Genomic DNA, 17,754 nt, shown 5'->3' with positions numbered 1-17,754 from the left:
ACTTTGGGAGAAGTTAGAAACTACTGCTATCGACCAAAGGCTTCTTCATTTAAAGCGAGCGTTATACGTTAACACATCTATTAGAGTCGGATGCAATAGGAATGGGCGCCTTACTAACTCGATTCCAATAGCAAAAGGGGTGAAGCAAGGATTTGTCCTGGCACCTTTATTATTTATCTTTTATATCAATTATATGATTAGTAGCCTAAACACTTCCTGTCACCCCCCCCCCCACTTTAACTAATAGAAAGGTCCCTGCGCTCTTATATGCTGATGACACAGTACTCCTCTCTAGAACACCTGTGGGGCTCAGAAGAGCACTTCAGGCATTTAGTCTCTTCTGTGATGAGAATCAGCTGTTAATTAATTACCAAAAAACCAAAAATAATGTCTTTTGGGAAGAGAACTAAAAAGAGGGTCTGGTTTAGCAAGGGGCACAGAATTGAGCAGGTAGAGAGGTTTAAATATCTCTGAGTGGTATTACAGTCATCAGGTTCAAGGAATGCCCACCGCGAGCATGTGGCTGCAGTCAGCCCAAAATCAGCCCAGGTCATATTAACATTTTTCCAAACTAGTGGAGGCAATTTGTTCCCGCTGCACTTAAGCTATACCAGGCTAAAACCCTAGCTCAGCTTTTATATGGAACAATATTAGGCCCATCATCCTCTTGCTTTGCTCCCCTGGATTTAGTGCAGTCAAAGTTTATGATGCTTTTATGACTCCCCAGATGTGTTTCCAGTGCAAGCTTACGCTTGGAATTTGGCTTGATTAAAATAGAAGCCAGGGCAACCCTAGCATCTATAAATTATTGGCTTATGCTAAATTATTGCCCTCAAGGATTGCCATCATTAGTCCTTCAGGATGGCTTTCGATCTTCTTGGTTAATAGCAGTCTACAATAAATTGATGAGCCTAGGTCAGGGGTGGCCAACGGTAGCTCTCCAGATGTTTTTTGCCTACAACTCCCATCAGCCCTAGCCATTGGCCATGCTGGCTGAGGCTGATGGGAGTTGTAGGCAAAAAAAACCATCTGGAGAGCTACCGTTGGCCACCTCTGGCCTAGGTCTTCCCCCACACTCTCTCCTCAATGTAGGCTTAGACCAGGCAAAAACCATCACCAGACGAAGGGTGCTTGATACCGAACAGCAATGTGATCTCAGGGAAGTGCCAAATTTTTTGGCACCAGATAATTCTAGATACATTGTAGCACCAGCAGCATATCTCTCATCCCTGGAACCCCCCATTCTTCGTAGAGCATTTTCTCTAGCCAGATGGCATGCACTCCCCTCAGCAGTTTTAGAGGGGAGATATAGAAAGATCCCTATGAATGAGAGGGTCTGTCCTTGTGGAGCAGGGGCCATCGAAACTGTTGAACATGTTCTTCTCTCATGCCGCTTTTACCAGGAGATACAGGCAGGGTTAATTAGTCCCTTAACAAGTAGATGTCAGGGCCATTTCAGTCTTTCTAATTTGGAGATCACTAGGAAGCTTCTTATGGGAGTGAACCCACAGATTACAGGTCCTTGTGCAAGGTTTTTTGCAATTGCATGTGAAATTCGCAATGCTTTATTATGTTCCGAAGCCAAATTTTAATTGCTATTTTATATACCTTGTTTGCTGCTGTTCATACTGCAGTATTTGAATATTTTGTATGTATCTTAGCTTTGTTTTTTTAGCTTTTGTAAATTCTTTCTGATTTGTGCTGGTCGTTGACCATATTAAAATCGAACGAATGAGCTTCTAGCCACACTTTTTTAATCCTGGGTTCCAGTGCATTCCACTGAAGGGCTTTTCTCTTTAACGACATCACTTATTTTCCATCTGTTATTAGCGGCAGAATAGTTTTTTAGTGGCCCCTAAATTCTTTCTCCTAGGCTGTGTCAACTGCAGATTATCCAGACATCACACTGTTTATTTGAGCCAATTATTCTTTTAACAGAGTGGAGAGTTTTTACCTTTAAATGCAGAAGTGAACGACTCTATTTCCACTCAACGTGAGTGTCCTGGTCGAAGTCCCAAAGAGGATTGCTATCAAAACCAAAAGCCAGAAAGTAAGTATGCAGTAAATTCAGAGTAAACCCCAAGAGATAAGGCAGAATGGGTTGGATCCAACGGCTCTGTCCCACTCAAGGCGGTGCTTCCATCCAGCCTGGAAGGTTCTTTCCTTGATAGAGGAACACAGCTGCCAGTCAGTGGAATGAAGTTGTAGAATCCATCTCACCAATACTGAAGCTTCTCATAGCAACTTCCAAATCCATTCGGCTGAGACAAAATAACGGAGATCTTGCTTTGATCTCTCCGGATCTTTGTGATTACATGCAATGTCTTGTACAGAAAGCCACATTTGTATTTGACGTTATTTGGTGGCTTCTAAAAAGCCATTTTTATCCGTCTCTGGATCTCTTGCACTTGTATATGCGTGTCTGTCAATAAAATTTTCTTTTTGTCAGACACATGCCAGAAAGCCACACAGAAGGAAAAATGCTTATAACAACTGAAAGTAGAACAAAAACTGAGCCCATGGGCACCTTGAAGACCAACAGATTTAATTCTGGATACGAGCCTTCATGTGCATGCACAGTTCTTCAGATATCTGAAGAAGTGTGTGTGCGCACACGGAAATCTGTACCCAGAATTACATTTACTGGTCTTAAAGACAGCACTGAACTTTAAACTTTGTAATGCTGCCCACTGAATCTGTCACGACTGAAAATGTAATCATATTGGCTATCAAAAATAGTCATTCCATGCATCATAATGAAGTCAGTAAATAACGTACAAATTGAGATCACTGTGGGCTTTCATGTGAATCCCCATTTTGAACAAACCTCCTTTTGGCCTTATTAGTTTGAAACACCCAGTGTTGGGTACAATTCACTAATTGATAGCAGAATCTAAATGGCATGCCCGCTGTGTTCTGAAACGGAGGAAGATTAGCCTCCATCTTCATGACAAGCCAGGCAGTTGGATGCCCCGCTTGGTCAGCCTTACAGAAAGGTACTGCAGGACAAAATCCTAAGTCAAGAGGTCGGCAGCAGTGTTCCCTCTAAGCTGAGTTAATGTGAGCTAGCTCACAGCTTTTTTGGCTTCTGACTTACAGTTTTGTTTTAGCTCAGGACAAATGGCCCCAGAGCGAACTAAGTTATGTAGTAACTCACAACTTTAATGTCAGTAGCTCGCAAAGTTAAATTTTTTGCTCACAAGACTCCACAGCTTAGAGGAGGGTATTCGTGTACAGTACTGTAATTCCAAATAGATCAGTCGGGTTAGAACGGATAAAAGGAGGTACTTCTTCACCCAAAGGGTGATTAACATGTGGAATTCACTGCCACAGGAGGTGGTGGCGGCCACAAGCATAGCCACCTTCAAGAGGGGTTTAGATAAAAATATGGAGCAGAGGTCCATCAGTGGCTATTAGCCACATTGTGTGTATATATATGTGTGTGTATAAAAAAATAAATAAATTTTTGGCCCCTATGTGACACAGAGTATTGGATTGGATGGGCCATTGGCCTGATCCAACATGGCTTCTCTTATGTTCTTAGTGGATTTGTGAAAGCATTTGGTTTTCTCCTGTCAGTTGAATTGTATTACACTGGACATAATAGCACTCTTCAAAACGAAATTGCATTATAGCGCTGGTTGCTAACCTTTCATCCATACAGTGCCTTCCAAGAACGTAATGTTATCAAATGTCTGTCACGCCTTGAGTAAAAGAAAAAACCTAGGACGTGAAAACATACGTTGCAGACAAGTCAACTCTTCTTGTATATGGTTATTTAGGATTCATGCCGATAGTATGCAAAAAAGTGCCAATTTTAATTTGAGCTTGAATGACACTTTCTGGCAAACCTGTCCTCCCTTGTCTGTCTTGCTCTTAAGAGTGAGCCCTCTTTTGCTATCTTTCTGGAAGGTCACCAAGTGGAAATAGTATCATGTGGAAGTACTTTGTTGTCCTTTTTACCCCCAGGTGTGGAGAGGGGGGTTTCCCCTTTGGTTCTCTTCTTGCTGCGTGTAGCTTTTCAAAGGCATGGGGGAGAAATCTGGAATTGTTTATCTTCCAAGTGAGATGAACGGCGTAAAGCTCTCCTCTGCTGGCAGTCAGAAGCCATTGCAAGTGGGGATAAAACATGTCATTGAGTCAAAACCAGTTATTGTGACCACATCTGCAAGGCATTCCAGCCAGAAGATGAGCAGAAGTGGCTTGCCATTGCCTTCGTCTGCACAGCACCCCCATCTTTCTTGGTGGTCTCCCATTCAAATACTAATTGTGGCCACCTTGCTGACAAGCTTGGACTAAGCTAGGGATAAGGGGCTGTCTAAAATTCCAAAAGTTCTGGATTCCTCCTCCCAAGATTATGTGGTCCCCATTAAGAATCACTCCAGTACAGTCATCTTAAGAGCCGTTGCTGCTCACCATCTCATGGTTTTCTTTACAAATCGCATTTAAGAACGTAAGAGAAGCCATGTTGGATCAGGCTAATGGCCCATCCAGTCCCACACTGTCACATAAGAGAAGCCATGTTGGATCAGGCTAATGGCCCATCCAGTCCAACACTCTGTGTCACAGTGGCCAAAAAACCCAGGTGCTATCAGGACATTAGATGCCCTCCCACTGTGCCCCCCCCCCCCCAAAGCGCCCAGAATACAGAGCATCGCTGCCCCAGACAGAGAATTCCAACAATACGCTGCAGCTAATAGCCACTGATGGACCTCTGCTCCGTATGTTTATTTACAAATTACACATTTTGTGGAACTTTTTGTATTTGTTCAGAACCTGCCAAACTAATTTCAGCCCCTGGCCTGTAACTCTGCTTCTCTTTCCGTGTCTGCAGGATGAAGTAGCAGAACAGGGGCTCCTTTTCTTTGCTTCTCTCCCATCAGCCTTGCCCGGTTTCAGTATTTGCATGCAAATCCATCCCTTGAGTTTCAACCCATTTGCTGTATTGCCAGTTCAGAAGCCCTCTGGCTGATAAAAACACTTGTCATTTTCGCTCTATTATTTTATGTGTGCAAAAGGTTACGTACTGTGCGCGAGTTACTGTTGCCAAGGGAACCTTCAAGTTAGATTACAGTTTAATTAGTTTGTTCTAATTACTGTGTGTTGGTTTTATTGAGGATTGGTGATCACAGTAAAGCTGTTTTTGTGTCTTTACTAAAAGTTGTATCAAGTTTAAAAAAAAAAACCTATAAATCGCTCTTTCTCTCCCCTTCCAGCAATGCTTTTAGAGTTTCCATCTGCCCCCGGCAGCTTACAAGAATTGTTTCTGAAACGGAAGAAAAAATTCATTGAGGGATCATCTAAAAGGCTAGAGAAAATTAAAAGCAGAGAGCAGTGTTCTGCAAAGCCTCCGCTGAAGGCCCCCCCACAGAAACCAACAAAATGTCACAAACCAAAAGAGAACTTGCCTCCCTCTGGTAATTTTCATTAGCAAACAGTCTATTCACTGAGTAAGCTGGGACTTTCCAATGGAGGACAAAAGAAATGGATGTAACTTTTCTGCCCCTGAAATGCTTAGAGCTGCTTTATAAAAGGATGGTTCACCCTGAGCCCCAGGGGCTTATTAAGGCTAAAATCCAAATATGAACAGAGCACTGATGTTGTGTATAGCGGTTAGAGCAGGGTCTGGATTTAGATTTCTGCTCAGCCCCTGAAGCTCATGGGGTGATCTGGAGCCAGTCCCTCTCTCAGGGTAACCTAACTCACCAGGTTCCACAAAGGGAGGGAGGGAGAGAACGTGGAACACCACCCCAAGCTATGTTAAATACTAAGTGAGAAATCATTTGGAAGAATTTGCGTGTCACAAAGTATCAGTTGGATGTGTGAGTTAAAAGTGTGGTTGATAGAATGTAGTTGGTTGCCATGTAATGCAAGTATTTGGTGGAACAGAAACCAGCTGCTGCTTCACAGAAGGCCTCGTGGGTAAACAGTAGCCCAGGTAGAATCTTCTGGGTGTGGCTTGAACCCTCTTAGATCTGCCAGCAGTGCAGGGTTCATAGTGTAGGGGCTTTTTTTTTGCCTGCTTCCACAGCAATGCATTCAGAGGCTACTGATTGATCACATGGGTCAGAATGGGGGGTTGCGGTGGGGAAAGGGAAGAATGCCCCTCACCCACAGAAATACCCTTTTCATCATCACCCCCTCCAACCACAGGATCCAAACCCTTTCCTTGCATTTACAGTTGGATAGGGCGAAATGCATATGGGAAGATTCTGCTGCATCCTAGCACCCACTGAAACTAGTCTCATGGCCTGGTTGTGTTTTGTTGTATTGTGATTGAATTCAAGGAGCAGCTGCGAGTCATTTGAAGAAAGTGGTGGAAGTCAAAGTGTGCTCTGTGGAGGACAGGAAGACGGCAGAAATGGAAATGCATCAGCGTACTTCAAGGTAGTGTGTGACCCTGTGCAGGACAGAAATTGAACTGACACAGTGCTTTTATGAATTGTTTCCCCCCCTGAACTGACATTTTTTTCCCCAAGAGGGATAGGCTGCAGTTTGTAAAAATAGTTTCGGTCTCATCCAGGTTTGCTACTTTAGATATCAAATCACATCTGCTGTTCTGTTGCTGCCAGTCACCCAGCACAAAGAGATGGGGTTTTTTGTTTTTGGCCAGTTCTCTGGTTAACATAAACACTTCTTCACCTCCTTGGCAGATTGTATAATAATCTAAACGAAGTGAAAATCCGCAAGGAAGAGAGAGAGAGACGAGAAATTTATGCCAAAAACCGGGAGAAGGCAAAGGAATTTCAGAAGGTAAGCCGCTGGCAACAGACAGCTTTGCAGCCCCCACCCCCCAGTTGAGGCCTTGAATGTAATTTGTCTCCCTGAACGTCAAGCAAAGGTTCATGGCTGAGGCATTTGCTTTAAAGAGCAGTGTGTGAGAGCAAGCTTGTGGATACAAGAGTAGCTGAGCCACACTATAATCCAACAAAAGTGCGAAGCACACAGCTCCAGAGTAACGTCCAAATTATTTACATCATTAGAGCCAGTTTGGTGTAGTGGTTAAGTGTGTACTCTTATCTGGGAAAACCAGGTTTAATTCCCCACCCCTCCACATGCAGCTGCTGGAATGGCCTTGGGTCAGCCATAGCTCTCTTACAGCTGTCCTTGAAAGGGTAGCTTTTGTCAGAGCTCTCTCAGCCCCACCCACCTCACAGGGTGTCTGTTGTAGGGTAGGAAGATAAAGGAGATTGAGTGGAGGGATATAAATCCAATATCATCATTATTATAAAGATGTGTTACAGTGTCGTGAACTGAACATTAAATACTAAATGAGGAGTCGGAGGAATTACATATCAGAGATTTACCTATCACAATTACACAATAAACTGGCAGTTTAAAAATCCATCTTAGCAGCAATTTCCTGAGAAATGTAGCAAATCTTCATAGCAATCAGCAAAGAGTTGTTGCTGAAGGGAGATGTTGAATACAGGGTGCTGGCTCCTGTTTTGACATTTTCTTCTTCAAGGCCAGCCTCTCACATTTCAGCACGGAGAACACTTTCACTTTCTAGGTGATTGGATAAATCCTGTTTCAGAGGGCAGCCATGTTGGTCTGCAGAACAGCTAGATTCGATTCCAGTAGCACCTGAGAGAGAAAGATCTGGGGGGTATGGCATTTCAAGAGTCAAAGCTCCTGTGGTCATACTTGCTTTTCAGAAATTTGCCTGCTAATTTGGGGAAAGGAAAGTTCCCCTGTGCAAGCACCAGTTGTTTCCAACTCTGGGGTGACGTTGCTCTCACAATGTTTTCATGGCACTTTTTCACGGGGTGGTTTGCCATTGCCTTCCCCAGTCATCAACACTTTCCCCCCAGCAAGCTGGGTACTCATTTTACTGACCTCAGAAGGATGGAAGGCTGAGTCAGCCTCGAGCTGGCTACCTGAAAACCCAGCTTCCGCCAGGGAATATCCTAATTTTGTCTAATCTGTACATTTGAAGTACGTTTGCTACTCAACCTTTTTATTTTGCGGCGCCTATTCACAGTACACATAAATGTGCCACATTTTTTGGCTTTTGGTGCAACATAATTTAATCTTCCTACCAGCATCTACGTATGGAATGGATCTAATCCTTCCTCTGTTTCTCTGCAGAAAACACTGGAAATACTTCGAGCCAAAAAAACACGTTGAAGTAGACAATCTTGAAAATGGAAGTTCAGTACAGGGTTAAAGGAAGAGGTCAACTTTGCAGTAATTTAATTATGTACATATTAATTGCCAGCTTTTGATACTTAGAATTTAAATTGCCTTTGCATAATGGGGCAGTTTAAGCAGATCATCAGTACAGACTGATTTGTTGATTGGTTTGCTTCAATTATGGCTTTTTAACCAGACTGTATATAGTTTAATGTAGCACATGATTTTTACCTTGTTTTAATAAAATTAACATTTGGAATTTGCTTGGCTTGAGTCAACTAGATTAAATACACTAGAATCTCAATTAACTGTTTCCAAATTATGCCAGTTACTTCCCTGAAACTCTAGTTTTACTTCTGATTAACACAGAGCCATGGAAAGTGCCATCAAGTTGCAGCTGACTTACTGAGCCTGTAGGGTTTTCAAAGGAAGAGATGTTCAGAGGGGGGGTTGCAATTGCCTACTTCTGCATGATGGTCTCTTATCCAAATTCTAATGAGGGTTAGAGCCAGTTTGGTGTAGTAGTTAAGAGTAGGGACTCTAATCTGGGAGACCCAGGTTTAATTTCCCCAATCCCTCCACATGCACCTGCTGGGTGACTTTGGGCAAACTAGTTCAGAGTAACTGTGAGCTACTTCATAGTTCTTTAGCCTCCAGCTCACACATTTGTCTCAGCTCAGGAAGGATGGTCTGAGAGCAAACTCATTTATGCAGTAGCCAAATCGCTCGCTCACAACTTTACTGCCAGTAGCTCATGAAGTAGAATTTTTGTTCACAAGGCTCCACAGCTCAGAGGGAGTATTAATAATAATAAATTTTATTTATATCCCGCCCTCCCCACCTCGGCAGGCTGAGGGCAGCTAACAACATCTTATAAAAACCTTTAGATTTAACAATATAAAACATTAAACTTAACATTAAAACCAGTCCAATAAGTACAGTTATTCAGCGGTATAGGTCTTCAAACCGCATTGGCGGATCTTTAATTACCGATCTTCTTAGCAGTCGAAGTGTGCAAGTTTAAAAAGGGTGGTCTTGCAGGCCCTGCGGAACTGATCAAGGTTCCGCAGGGCCCGCACCTCCTCGGGGAGTCGGTTCCATAGGGTAGGGGCTGCGATTAAAAATGCCCGTGCTCTACTATTCTGGTATTTAATCTCCTTCGGCCCAGGGATGGTCATTAGGTTTTTCCCGGCTGACCTCAGTGCTCTCTGGGGTTCATATGGGGAAAGACGGTCCCTCAGGTAGGCAGGTCCTCGGCCATATAAGGCTTTAAAGGTAATGACCAACACTTTGTACTGGACCCGGTATATAATCGGCAGCCAGTGCAGTTCACGTAGCCGCGGCCGTATATGTTCCCGTTTTGGGAGTCCCAACAACAGCCTGGCCACCGCGTTCTGCACTAGCTGCAGTCTCCGAGTCCGGCACAGAGGTAGCCCCAAGTAGAGGGCGTTACAGTAGTCTAGTCTTGAGGTGACCGTTGCGTGGATCACTGTTGCGAGGTCCCGGCGCTCAAGGAAAGGGGCCAACTGCCTTGCCCGCTTCAGATGGAAGAATGCTGACTTGGCGGTGGCTGCTATCTGGGCCTTCATCGATAATGAAGGCTCCAGTAAAACACCCAGGCTCTTTACCTGGTGCGCTGCTTTCAATAGCGCACCATCGAAGGCCGGGAGAGCTATTTCCCTTCCCAGAGCGCCGCGACCCACGCAAAGGACCTCTGTCTTCGCTGGGTTCAGCTTCAGCCCACTCAGCCTGAGCCATGTTGCAGCAGCCTGCAAGGCCCGGTCGAGATTCCCTGGAGCGGGGTCGGGCCAGTCGTCCATTAGTAGATAGAGCTGGGTGTCATCTGCATATTGATGGCAACCCAGCCCAAACCGCCGGGCAATCTGGGCGAGGGGGCACATATAGATGTTGAACAACATCGGGGAGAGCACTGCTCCCTGAGGCACCCCACAATCCAGTGTGCGCCTCCGGGACCGTATTAGTTATGAACACATAAAAGTTTCATTACGTGAGCAAGTAAGTCATGCAACATTTATTTGAAACATTAACAGCCTTTCTTACAGAGCTCAAGGCAGTTTACAATATAAATAAAATACATAAAATAGTACATAAAAACATAATCATACAAAACAAATTTAAAAATCACAATTTAGGACTACGGAAATGAAAGGTTGTGCAGGTTTGTGCCACCACACAAACCTCCTTGGTTACCAAACCAGTTTATGATGTGGTACAGCAGCAGCCCCCCCCCCATTGAGTTGTGGAGAGCTGGCCCACCCAAGGGCATGGGCTGCACTGCTAGATGACTCAGTGTGTGTGTGGGGGGGGGGTTCCCTAGATCTTTACTCCCCAAGGTCTAGAGAGGAGGTTGACCTTGAAGACTGACTCCTCAAGGGCCAGGCATGAGCGCTGGGGGCTAAGAATGTCTCCTAGGTGGGAGAACACTCGCTTACTTGGGACATTAAAGAGACTCATGGCTACGGAGAGCAGGACAGGCCAGGCAGTACTCAAGGGGACCAGATGTAACAGGTATGGAATACTGGCTTGATCAGAGTGATGCAGGAACAGATGCAGCTGACACTACTTGAAGATTCTGGACCACCACTGCAGCCCGCTGGTTTTCTAAGGTGGCTGTTGTGTCATAAATGCCACTCCCAAACTGAACCTGGCCTTTCAAGACGACCAATTCTAGTTTTAATAGCCTTTCCATAATATCTCATGTAAGACAGGAGATCTCGCGTCCCTCCTTGGTGTGCCTTTCTGCTAACAGAGAACCTGTCTTGAGACATCAGAAAAATCTGTCCATCCATGAAATGTCAGGTTCTCCAAATACGTTCACTCTGCAGGTGTCCTGCATGCAATTGGGCACAGGAGAGGAATCAGGGCCCATTCCAACTTCTTCCAGCTTTTTCATAGAAAGTCAGAAACCTAAACGCAGAAGACGTGAAAGCAAATTAAGCCGTTCAGTTTTGATTTCTTTCCTGATACAGGCATCTGTATGAGAAGCCCTCACTGTACAGACCCAGTTTTTTGCCGCTTCTGGGCCATACAAGCAAGAGGTACCACCTACCTCTTTGAGAGGCACCACAGAAGACAAAGTCAAGAGTCATTCTGGAGGGCAAATCGCTATTGCAGGCAATTCAGAGGACGTCCTTTCCTACCAATGAGGTCACAACTGTGGTCCCTCCTTTTTGCATACACAGACTCATATGACTCCCAGGGGTATGTGGGGGAGGAGGGGGAGAATAAAAGTGGGTCCTGTACCTAGAATAACTGAAGACCTCTACCTTAGTAATAATATATTAAAAACCAGTCCAACAGTAAAGTCTAGAAATCAAGAACCCAATCCACATAACTTTTGTTAAAAAAAAAAAAGATTTTGACTTTCCCAGATCTCTCCTTCGAGGTTCATGTTGTCATTTGGTTGGTTATGAAAGGCATGGATTGTGTTCTTGATTTACCTTCTGAAAGCCATCCTCCCCCTTCCCACACGAGAGTGAGATCTCGCAACAATTCAAAAAACAAACACTGCCCCATAGCTCATACTCCCTCTGGCTTCACGAGCGGCTCAGGAAGTTTTTTTTAAGCTCTTCCACTACTTTCCGTGCTTACAACAAAGTAGCGATCGAAGTAATCCAGGTTTGAAATGTGATAGCTCATCACGCCATACTCATAGCTGGAAAGGACGTGGAATGGAAGCGAGCTTTATTCATTGTTGGTGGCACTGCAAGGTCATTAAATATTTTTGGGTTGTTATTGTCACACATCAAAACCATCGCTAGTTGCAAGAGGTACCATTAAAACAAGAATTGGACCTGTGGTTAGATACTTTGATGTGGAAGTGAGGGAAGTCTCTTATTTCTATTTTATTGGTAGCAGCCAAAATGGTGATAGCCATGAACTGGAAAAAGTCTGAACCTCTGCATATCAAGTTTTGGTATGCAAAACTAGGGGAGATTTATGCAATGGACAAGATTTCAGACTCTTCGGACGGATCCAGCACTTCTTGAGTCATCTCTTACCCAAATACATATTGCTAGGACATTTATTCTTCCTTGTTTGTATGAGATCATAAACTTTGTGATGTGGGATACTTCTAGCTAACAGTTAACTGCTCTTTATATACTAAATCGTTGACTTGTTGTCTAGGGAAACGAAAGATCTGCAAATGTATGGCACTTTGTATAAACTGTTTTTATTTTGATTTCTGGCATCTCTGCTGCTGGTTGGTTAATGTAGAAAAATAGATGGTGGTGCTCATTAGCATATGTACCCCCCCCACCAGCCAAAAGCAACCTGATGCAAAAAAGGAGAGCCCCGGGCGAGTCAGGTCTGCTTGGGCTGGCTAGAGATCCAGCCAGCCCAAGCAGGCCTCACTCACCTGGGGCTCTCCTTAGCCATCCCCTATAGTCAAAAGGCCAGAAAGCCATTTGCAGCCCAGAATCACATAAGAAGTGGAGAAAGGGTGGTGCAGGCTTCTCCAGGGGTTAATGAGGGCTGCTGGGGGTGTGGCAAAGCTCCTGATGGCTGGATGCCCTCCTAATCCAGGGACTGTTATGCAGCTGCACCTACCATTCAATGGAGAAGGTAGGTAGGTGGGGAGGAGGAGGGGGGACCCTCAGAAAGGTTCAGGAGCTGTGCTCCTGTGTGCTCCTGCTGAATTTAAGACCTGGTTATGATTCAATACAATTTATTAAATTAAAAAAAAAATGAAATGTGTCTCCTCTGGCATAGATCAAGAGAGCACACTGAGTGCCCCTGATATCCTGCAGAGGATTTCTATTTAAGGTCATCGCGTCAAGAGCCGTTTGTGTCAGCGCCATGCGGCCCTCTTTGAAGTGACCTTCCCCCAAGTGGTCTTAAGCCTGCAAATCCTTACCTTGAGGCCTAAGCTGTGGCTGGCATTTCCTGCTCGTTCCACCAGTGCCTCCTTAAGACAATACAGCGGATATTCTAGCAGTGATGACGTCCGTCAATTCTGAAAAACAGCATCGGCACACGCTGAACAGGGAGCAGCGCTAGAAAGTCAACATTCAGACATACACACAGCAAGAAAAGGGCCCGACGGTGTGCCAGTGGCAGTTTCTGAAGCCCACACAAAAGCCATCGCCAGGAGCCAAAGACCCTGGTGTGTAACATGCAAAAAAAAAATCTCACAAGCCTTGACAGCGACCATAGATAAGATTTTGCCATCACCAGTTGCTAGGCTGGGTTGTTTCCAACAGGTTCGATGCTGCCATAGCAGCAGGTGAAAAACCTGGAGGAGTTGCTTTGCGGCCGCGTCCACAGCATACCACAAACGGCATTTCATAGCAGCCTTGGTAAGCGGCCAGGTGCAATGCAACATGAGCCTTGGTTTAAGGCAGTGGTGGCCAAACTTGCTTAACGTAAGAGCCACATAGAATGTCAGATGTTTCAGAGCCACAAGACAAGGAAGGAAGGAAATGTTAAATGCATTCTCCAAGCTCCAGCTGGCTTGGCAAAGTGTTTTAAAGAGACAAATGCCGTCTCCAAGCTGGCTGACAGGGCAGTGGGGGCTTTGAGAGCCACACGGTATGTGTGAAAGAGCCACATGTGGCTACCCCTGGTTTAAGGGAACTGGTGTTGTAGGAACAGCAAGGTGGGCCCAACATATTCTGCAGATTGCTGTGGTCAGCGGTCACCAGCACTGATATGAAAGAATCTGGAGGATCAGGAGAATGGGAGGGGAGGCTCTCCTTCCTTGGATGTTTTTAAGAAGAGGCTAGATTGCCATCTGACAGTAATACTGATTCTGTGATCTTAGGCAGATCATGAGAAGGAGGCCAAGAAGTCCTTAGTTCTCATGCCCCTTTCTTACATGTCCAGCAAAATGCTGCTTGCCAATCTGGGGTCAGGCAGCAATCTTTCTCCAGGCCAGTTTGGCCCGGGATCCTGGAGGTTTTTTGTCATCTTTTGGACATGGAGTAGGGAGTCACTGCATGTGTGGAGGGGGGAGGTATTTGTGAATTTCCTATGTTGTAAGAACATAAGAGAAGCCATGCTGGATCAAGCCCATCCAGTCCAACAGGCAATCTGCAGAGGCTGCTGGGCCCACCTTGCTGTTCCTATAACACCAGTTCCCTTAAACCAGGGGTGGCCAAACTGTGGCTCGGGAGCCACGTGGCTTTCACACATACTGTGTGGCTCTCAAAGCCTCCACTGCCCTGTCAGCCAGTTTGGAGAATGCATTTACAGCTGCCTTCCTTCCTTGTCTTGTGGCTCTCAAACACCTGATGTTTATTCTATATGGCTTTTATGTTAAGCAAGTTTGGCCACTCCTGCCTTAAACCAAGAATACAGAGCGTCACTGCCCCAGAAAGAGAGTTCCAACAATAAGCTGTAGCTAGTAGCCACTGATGGACCTCTGCTCTATATGCTTATCCAATCCCCTCTTGAAGCTGTCTATGTTTGTAGCCGCCACCACCTCCTGTGACAGTGAGTTCCATGTGTTAATCACCCTTTGGGTGTTAATCACCCTGGAGAGCCTCCCAAGTTTGCAGAAAAATCCATTGCACATCAGTATGTCCCCAACCCATGGATTTAGGTATTTGCAGGTGGGGGCTATTGGTAGCTATTAGTTATATACATATTCATCTTCCCATCATCAAACAAGAGAAAACGTCCTGCGAAAATTTTGCCAAGCTACAAAGCTGATTAGAGGTACTATTCTCTAGGCTGCAGCCCGTGTGGCATGGGACAGGTTTTTTTAAAAAGCTGCTTCAAAAGAACCTTCATGACATGCTACCAGAGCTGGCAAATTATCCTTACAACACGATCCAAGAACACGCCTTCTGCGTTCTTGTGTAGAGTGGTGCATCACACCCAACAGATTTCTTAAAGGTTAAGCCAAGATTTACCTTTTGGAGATTACTGCTTTCAGCTACACAGCTGGGAATCGCAGCAGCATCCAGGTCTACAGAAAAACACATTTTTAATACCCATTCCTAGAAGGCCATACTATTTAAAGTTTTGTCTTGTAGTTTTATCCCACAGAGCTAACACATAGTTCTGTGGGTAAAGCGAAACCACAAGCTTGCTCTGCGAGGCATTTCCAACGATAAAAGCCTACGGCAAGGCCCTATCGGGATAGGCCTCAATCATTACCCCTCTTTCCTGTTCCCTGGGACTAAGATATTAGAAAGCCCAAACCCAACAGGATCCTATTCACTTGGCTACACAAGACACCAATTCTAAGCATTTGTGTTAGCAAACTTGCAATATGTATACATGTAAACCAGAAATACATAAATCCTGTTGCCCAGATCTCTCACAGAGGAACGGTTGGTTTACAGTCAGATGCTGGCACCCAAGAGTTTTGACTGTACGCAACTGTTCTTAAGGAGGACTACAGTCTGCAGAAAGGGGAGGGGAATGACTCACTTTAGAAGGAACATTTTCATACCTTTGTGATCATCCTGGTTTAATTTCATCCCATTTCAGCCATGCATCCTTCCTGAAATAAGACAATCATTAGTTTACCGCTGCAAGAAAACATGCTTTATGAAGCTGTTTAAACATGGAGTCAGGCCGTTCATTTATCAAGGGGGTCTAACCAAGGTCAAGCGTGGCCACTCTAACAGTGGCTCTCCATTAGGAGGTCCATCATCCCCTATCTGATCCTTCTTGAGGTGCCGAAGTTTTAACCTTCCACATGCAAAGCAGATGCTCTGCCACTGAGCCCCAGCCTCTCCCTGGATGAGCTCAAATGACCCCCTGCTCTCCCAAAGCTAGGAAAGGAAAGGTCCCCTGTGCAAGCACTAGTTGTTTCCGACTCTGGGGTGATGTTGCTTTCACAAAGCTAAGAAGACTGCAAAAGACGCATCTGCACTGTGATCTGCTCAGTGTGCTCAGTCCTGCCTTGGAGAACCAGTCGCTGAAACCTTGCTTTAAAAGCACCTGGCTTGGTGACAGACCTCTACTTCTAGGTATGTTAACAGATCAGTCCAAAAGGACACCACATCTTTGCACAGGTGGAGGAGGGACATGTGACAAATCAATTGATCTGCAACAGGCCTGCTAGGCAACGCAAGGAGGGTATTTTTTCCTTTGCTGGCTGGCAGGCTGTTCAGACTGATTGTTCAGAATGGCGATTTCTCATTCATTGTGTTCAGAGCAGTTGAACATCCTTGGCCAATCATCATAACAATTCTTCACTCTTGCGCTGGTCACAGAGGCCATTTCTTCCTTTCTTTTATACAAATAGTGGGTGTGAGCCATTCAGACACAAGACAAATATGTACCGAACCCCTCACATGGCAACGAATAGGGCTTTCACTACAGAGTGCTGTTTTATCTAACTGGGGCATTACTAACTCCCAAAGTTTCTCCTTTTAACACTTTAAGCAGTGATAACCTGTTTCTTACCAATTTAGGAGGCAGATGAGCAACCTGGGTTCCTTAAAAAAAAAAAACAGAAACAGAATTCATTATGATTTATATACAAGCTGAGGTTTTCCACGCCTATTTGCCTGGACCCTTTTTAGTTGGAGATGCCAGGGACTGAACCTGGGACCTACTGCTTACCAAGCAGATGCTCTACCACTGAGCCACCGTCCCTCCCCTAAAGTCACTGGTGAACATATATGAACATATGAAGCTGCCTTATACTGAATCAGACCCTCAGTCCATCAAAGTCAGTACTGTCTACGCAGACTGGCAGTGGCTCTCCAGAGTCTCAAGCTGAGGTTTTTCACGCCTACTTGCCTGGATCCTTTTTAGTTGGGAGATGCCAGGGACTGAACCTGGGACCTTCTGCTTACCAAGCAGATGCTCTACCACTGAGCCACCGTCCCTCCCCCTTCATGGTCAATTGCCAGGAACAGTAACATCTGAACTTCAGTAGAATTAATTTTGAGTCCAGCGGCACCTTTAAGACCAACAAAGGTTTAATCAAGCTAGCTTTCATGTGCCATTGGACTCAAAGTTGTTCTACTGCTTCAGATACCCACAGCTGCTCACCTGAAACTATCTCGTCAAGTCAGGCATCAGCAGTGTCAAAACTTCTAACTATGGTCTTCTCCTCATCGCTGGGCAGAGAACAATTTGCGGGCATCTAAACATAATGAACCTTCCTTCAGGGAGAAGACTCAATGACTTTTGATCTCTTCCCTGTTTGTTACATCAGGCACCCTTATGCTGCACCTGAATTAAAATGCTGTTCAATTCGCTTCTCAAATCTAACACAGATGGACAGCAACGTGACTTTCCCAGGAAACTCCCCAGTGCCCTGAATACACTTGCTAAATAAAAAGTAAAAAATAAAATCAACACACAAAGGTGATAAAACACAATTTAAGAGTTGCCAATGTTTGTGACCTCAAGGCCACACTTACCTGAACTAAAAATCTGACTTGTTTTCCTAATCCTGTTCGTTTTAAATGCTATAGCCGAGCAAATTCAAAATCTAAGAGATTTTACTGGAATAACTGATATTGTAAAGAAAACATGCCATGTGCTTCCCTTATAGGCTTCACTCTTTATATTTAAAAAAAGGCACAGGAAGGTCCTGATGCGCCAACCTTAGCACACACAGAAAACTGTAGATGATTTAATTATAACTTTCAAAACAGCAAAGACTGCCTAGTGCTGACCACACTG

At 44.8% G+C, this 17,754-nt stretch overlaps 1 protein-coding gene and 2 non-coding genes across 3 annotated transcripts in view; 1 reads left to right on the top strand and 2 right to left on the bottom strand.

Annotated features, from left to right (window-relative positions):
- The window catches only part of CEP295 (centrosomal protein 295), a 51,262-nt gene extending 42,863 nt beyond the window's left edge, over positions 1 to 8,399 (top strand). The window contains exons 25-29 of the mRNA XM_060234938.1: positions 1,939 to 2,050; positions 5,217 to 5,417; positions 6,288 to 6,387; positions 6,654 to 6,753; positions 8,092 to 8,399. Of these exons, the coding sequence (XP_060090921.1) occupies positions 1,939 to 2,050; positions 5,217 to 5,417; positions 6,288 to 6,387; positions 6,654 to 6,753; positions 8,092 to 8,130 (552 nt within the window). The 3' untranslated portion in view covers positions 8,131 to 8,399. The remainder of the gene's footprint in view (positions 1 to 1,938; positions 2,051 to 5,216; positions 5,418 to 6,287; positions 6,388 to 6,653; positions 6,754 to 8,091) is intronic.
- A 6,725-nt stretch (positions 8,400 to 15,124) lies between these two features.
- Positions 15,125 to 15,255, bottom strand: LOC132569214 (small nucleolar RNA SNORA18). Its single transcript, XR_009555255.1, has one exon. It is a non-coding gene; the product is annotated as a small nucleolar RNA SNORA18 (small nucleolar RNA).
- A 974-nt stretch (positions 15,256 to 16,229) lies between these two features.
- On the bottom strand, positions 16,230 to 16,305 carry LOC132569209 (small nucleolar RNA Z40). Its single transcript, XR_009555250.1, has one exon. It is a non-coding gene; the product is annotated as a small nucleolar RNA Z40 (small nucleolar RNA).
- Between the last annotated feature and the right edge of the window lie 1,449 nt (positions 16,306 to 17,754).

Source organism: Heteronotia binoei, chromosome 3 (assembly GCF_032191835.1).
Source record: "Heteronotia binoei isolate CCM8104 ecotype False Entrance Well chromosome 3, APGP_CSIRO_Hbin_v1, whole genome shotgun sequence".
NCBI lineage: Eukaryota > Metazoa > Chordata > Lepidosauria > Squamata > Gekkonidae > Heteronotia > Heteronotia binoei.
This window is presented reverse-complemented; position numbering and strand designations above follow the sequence as displayed.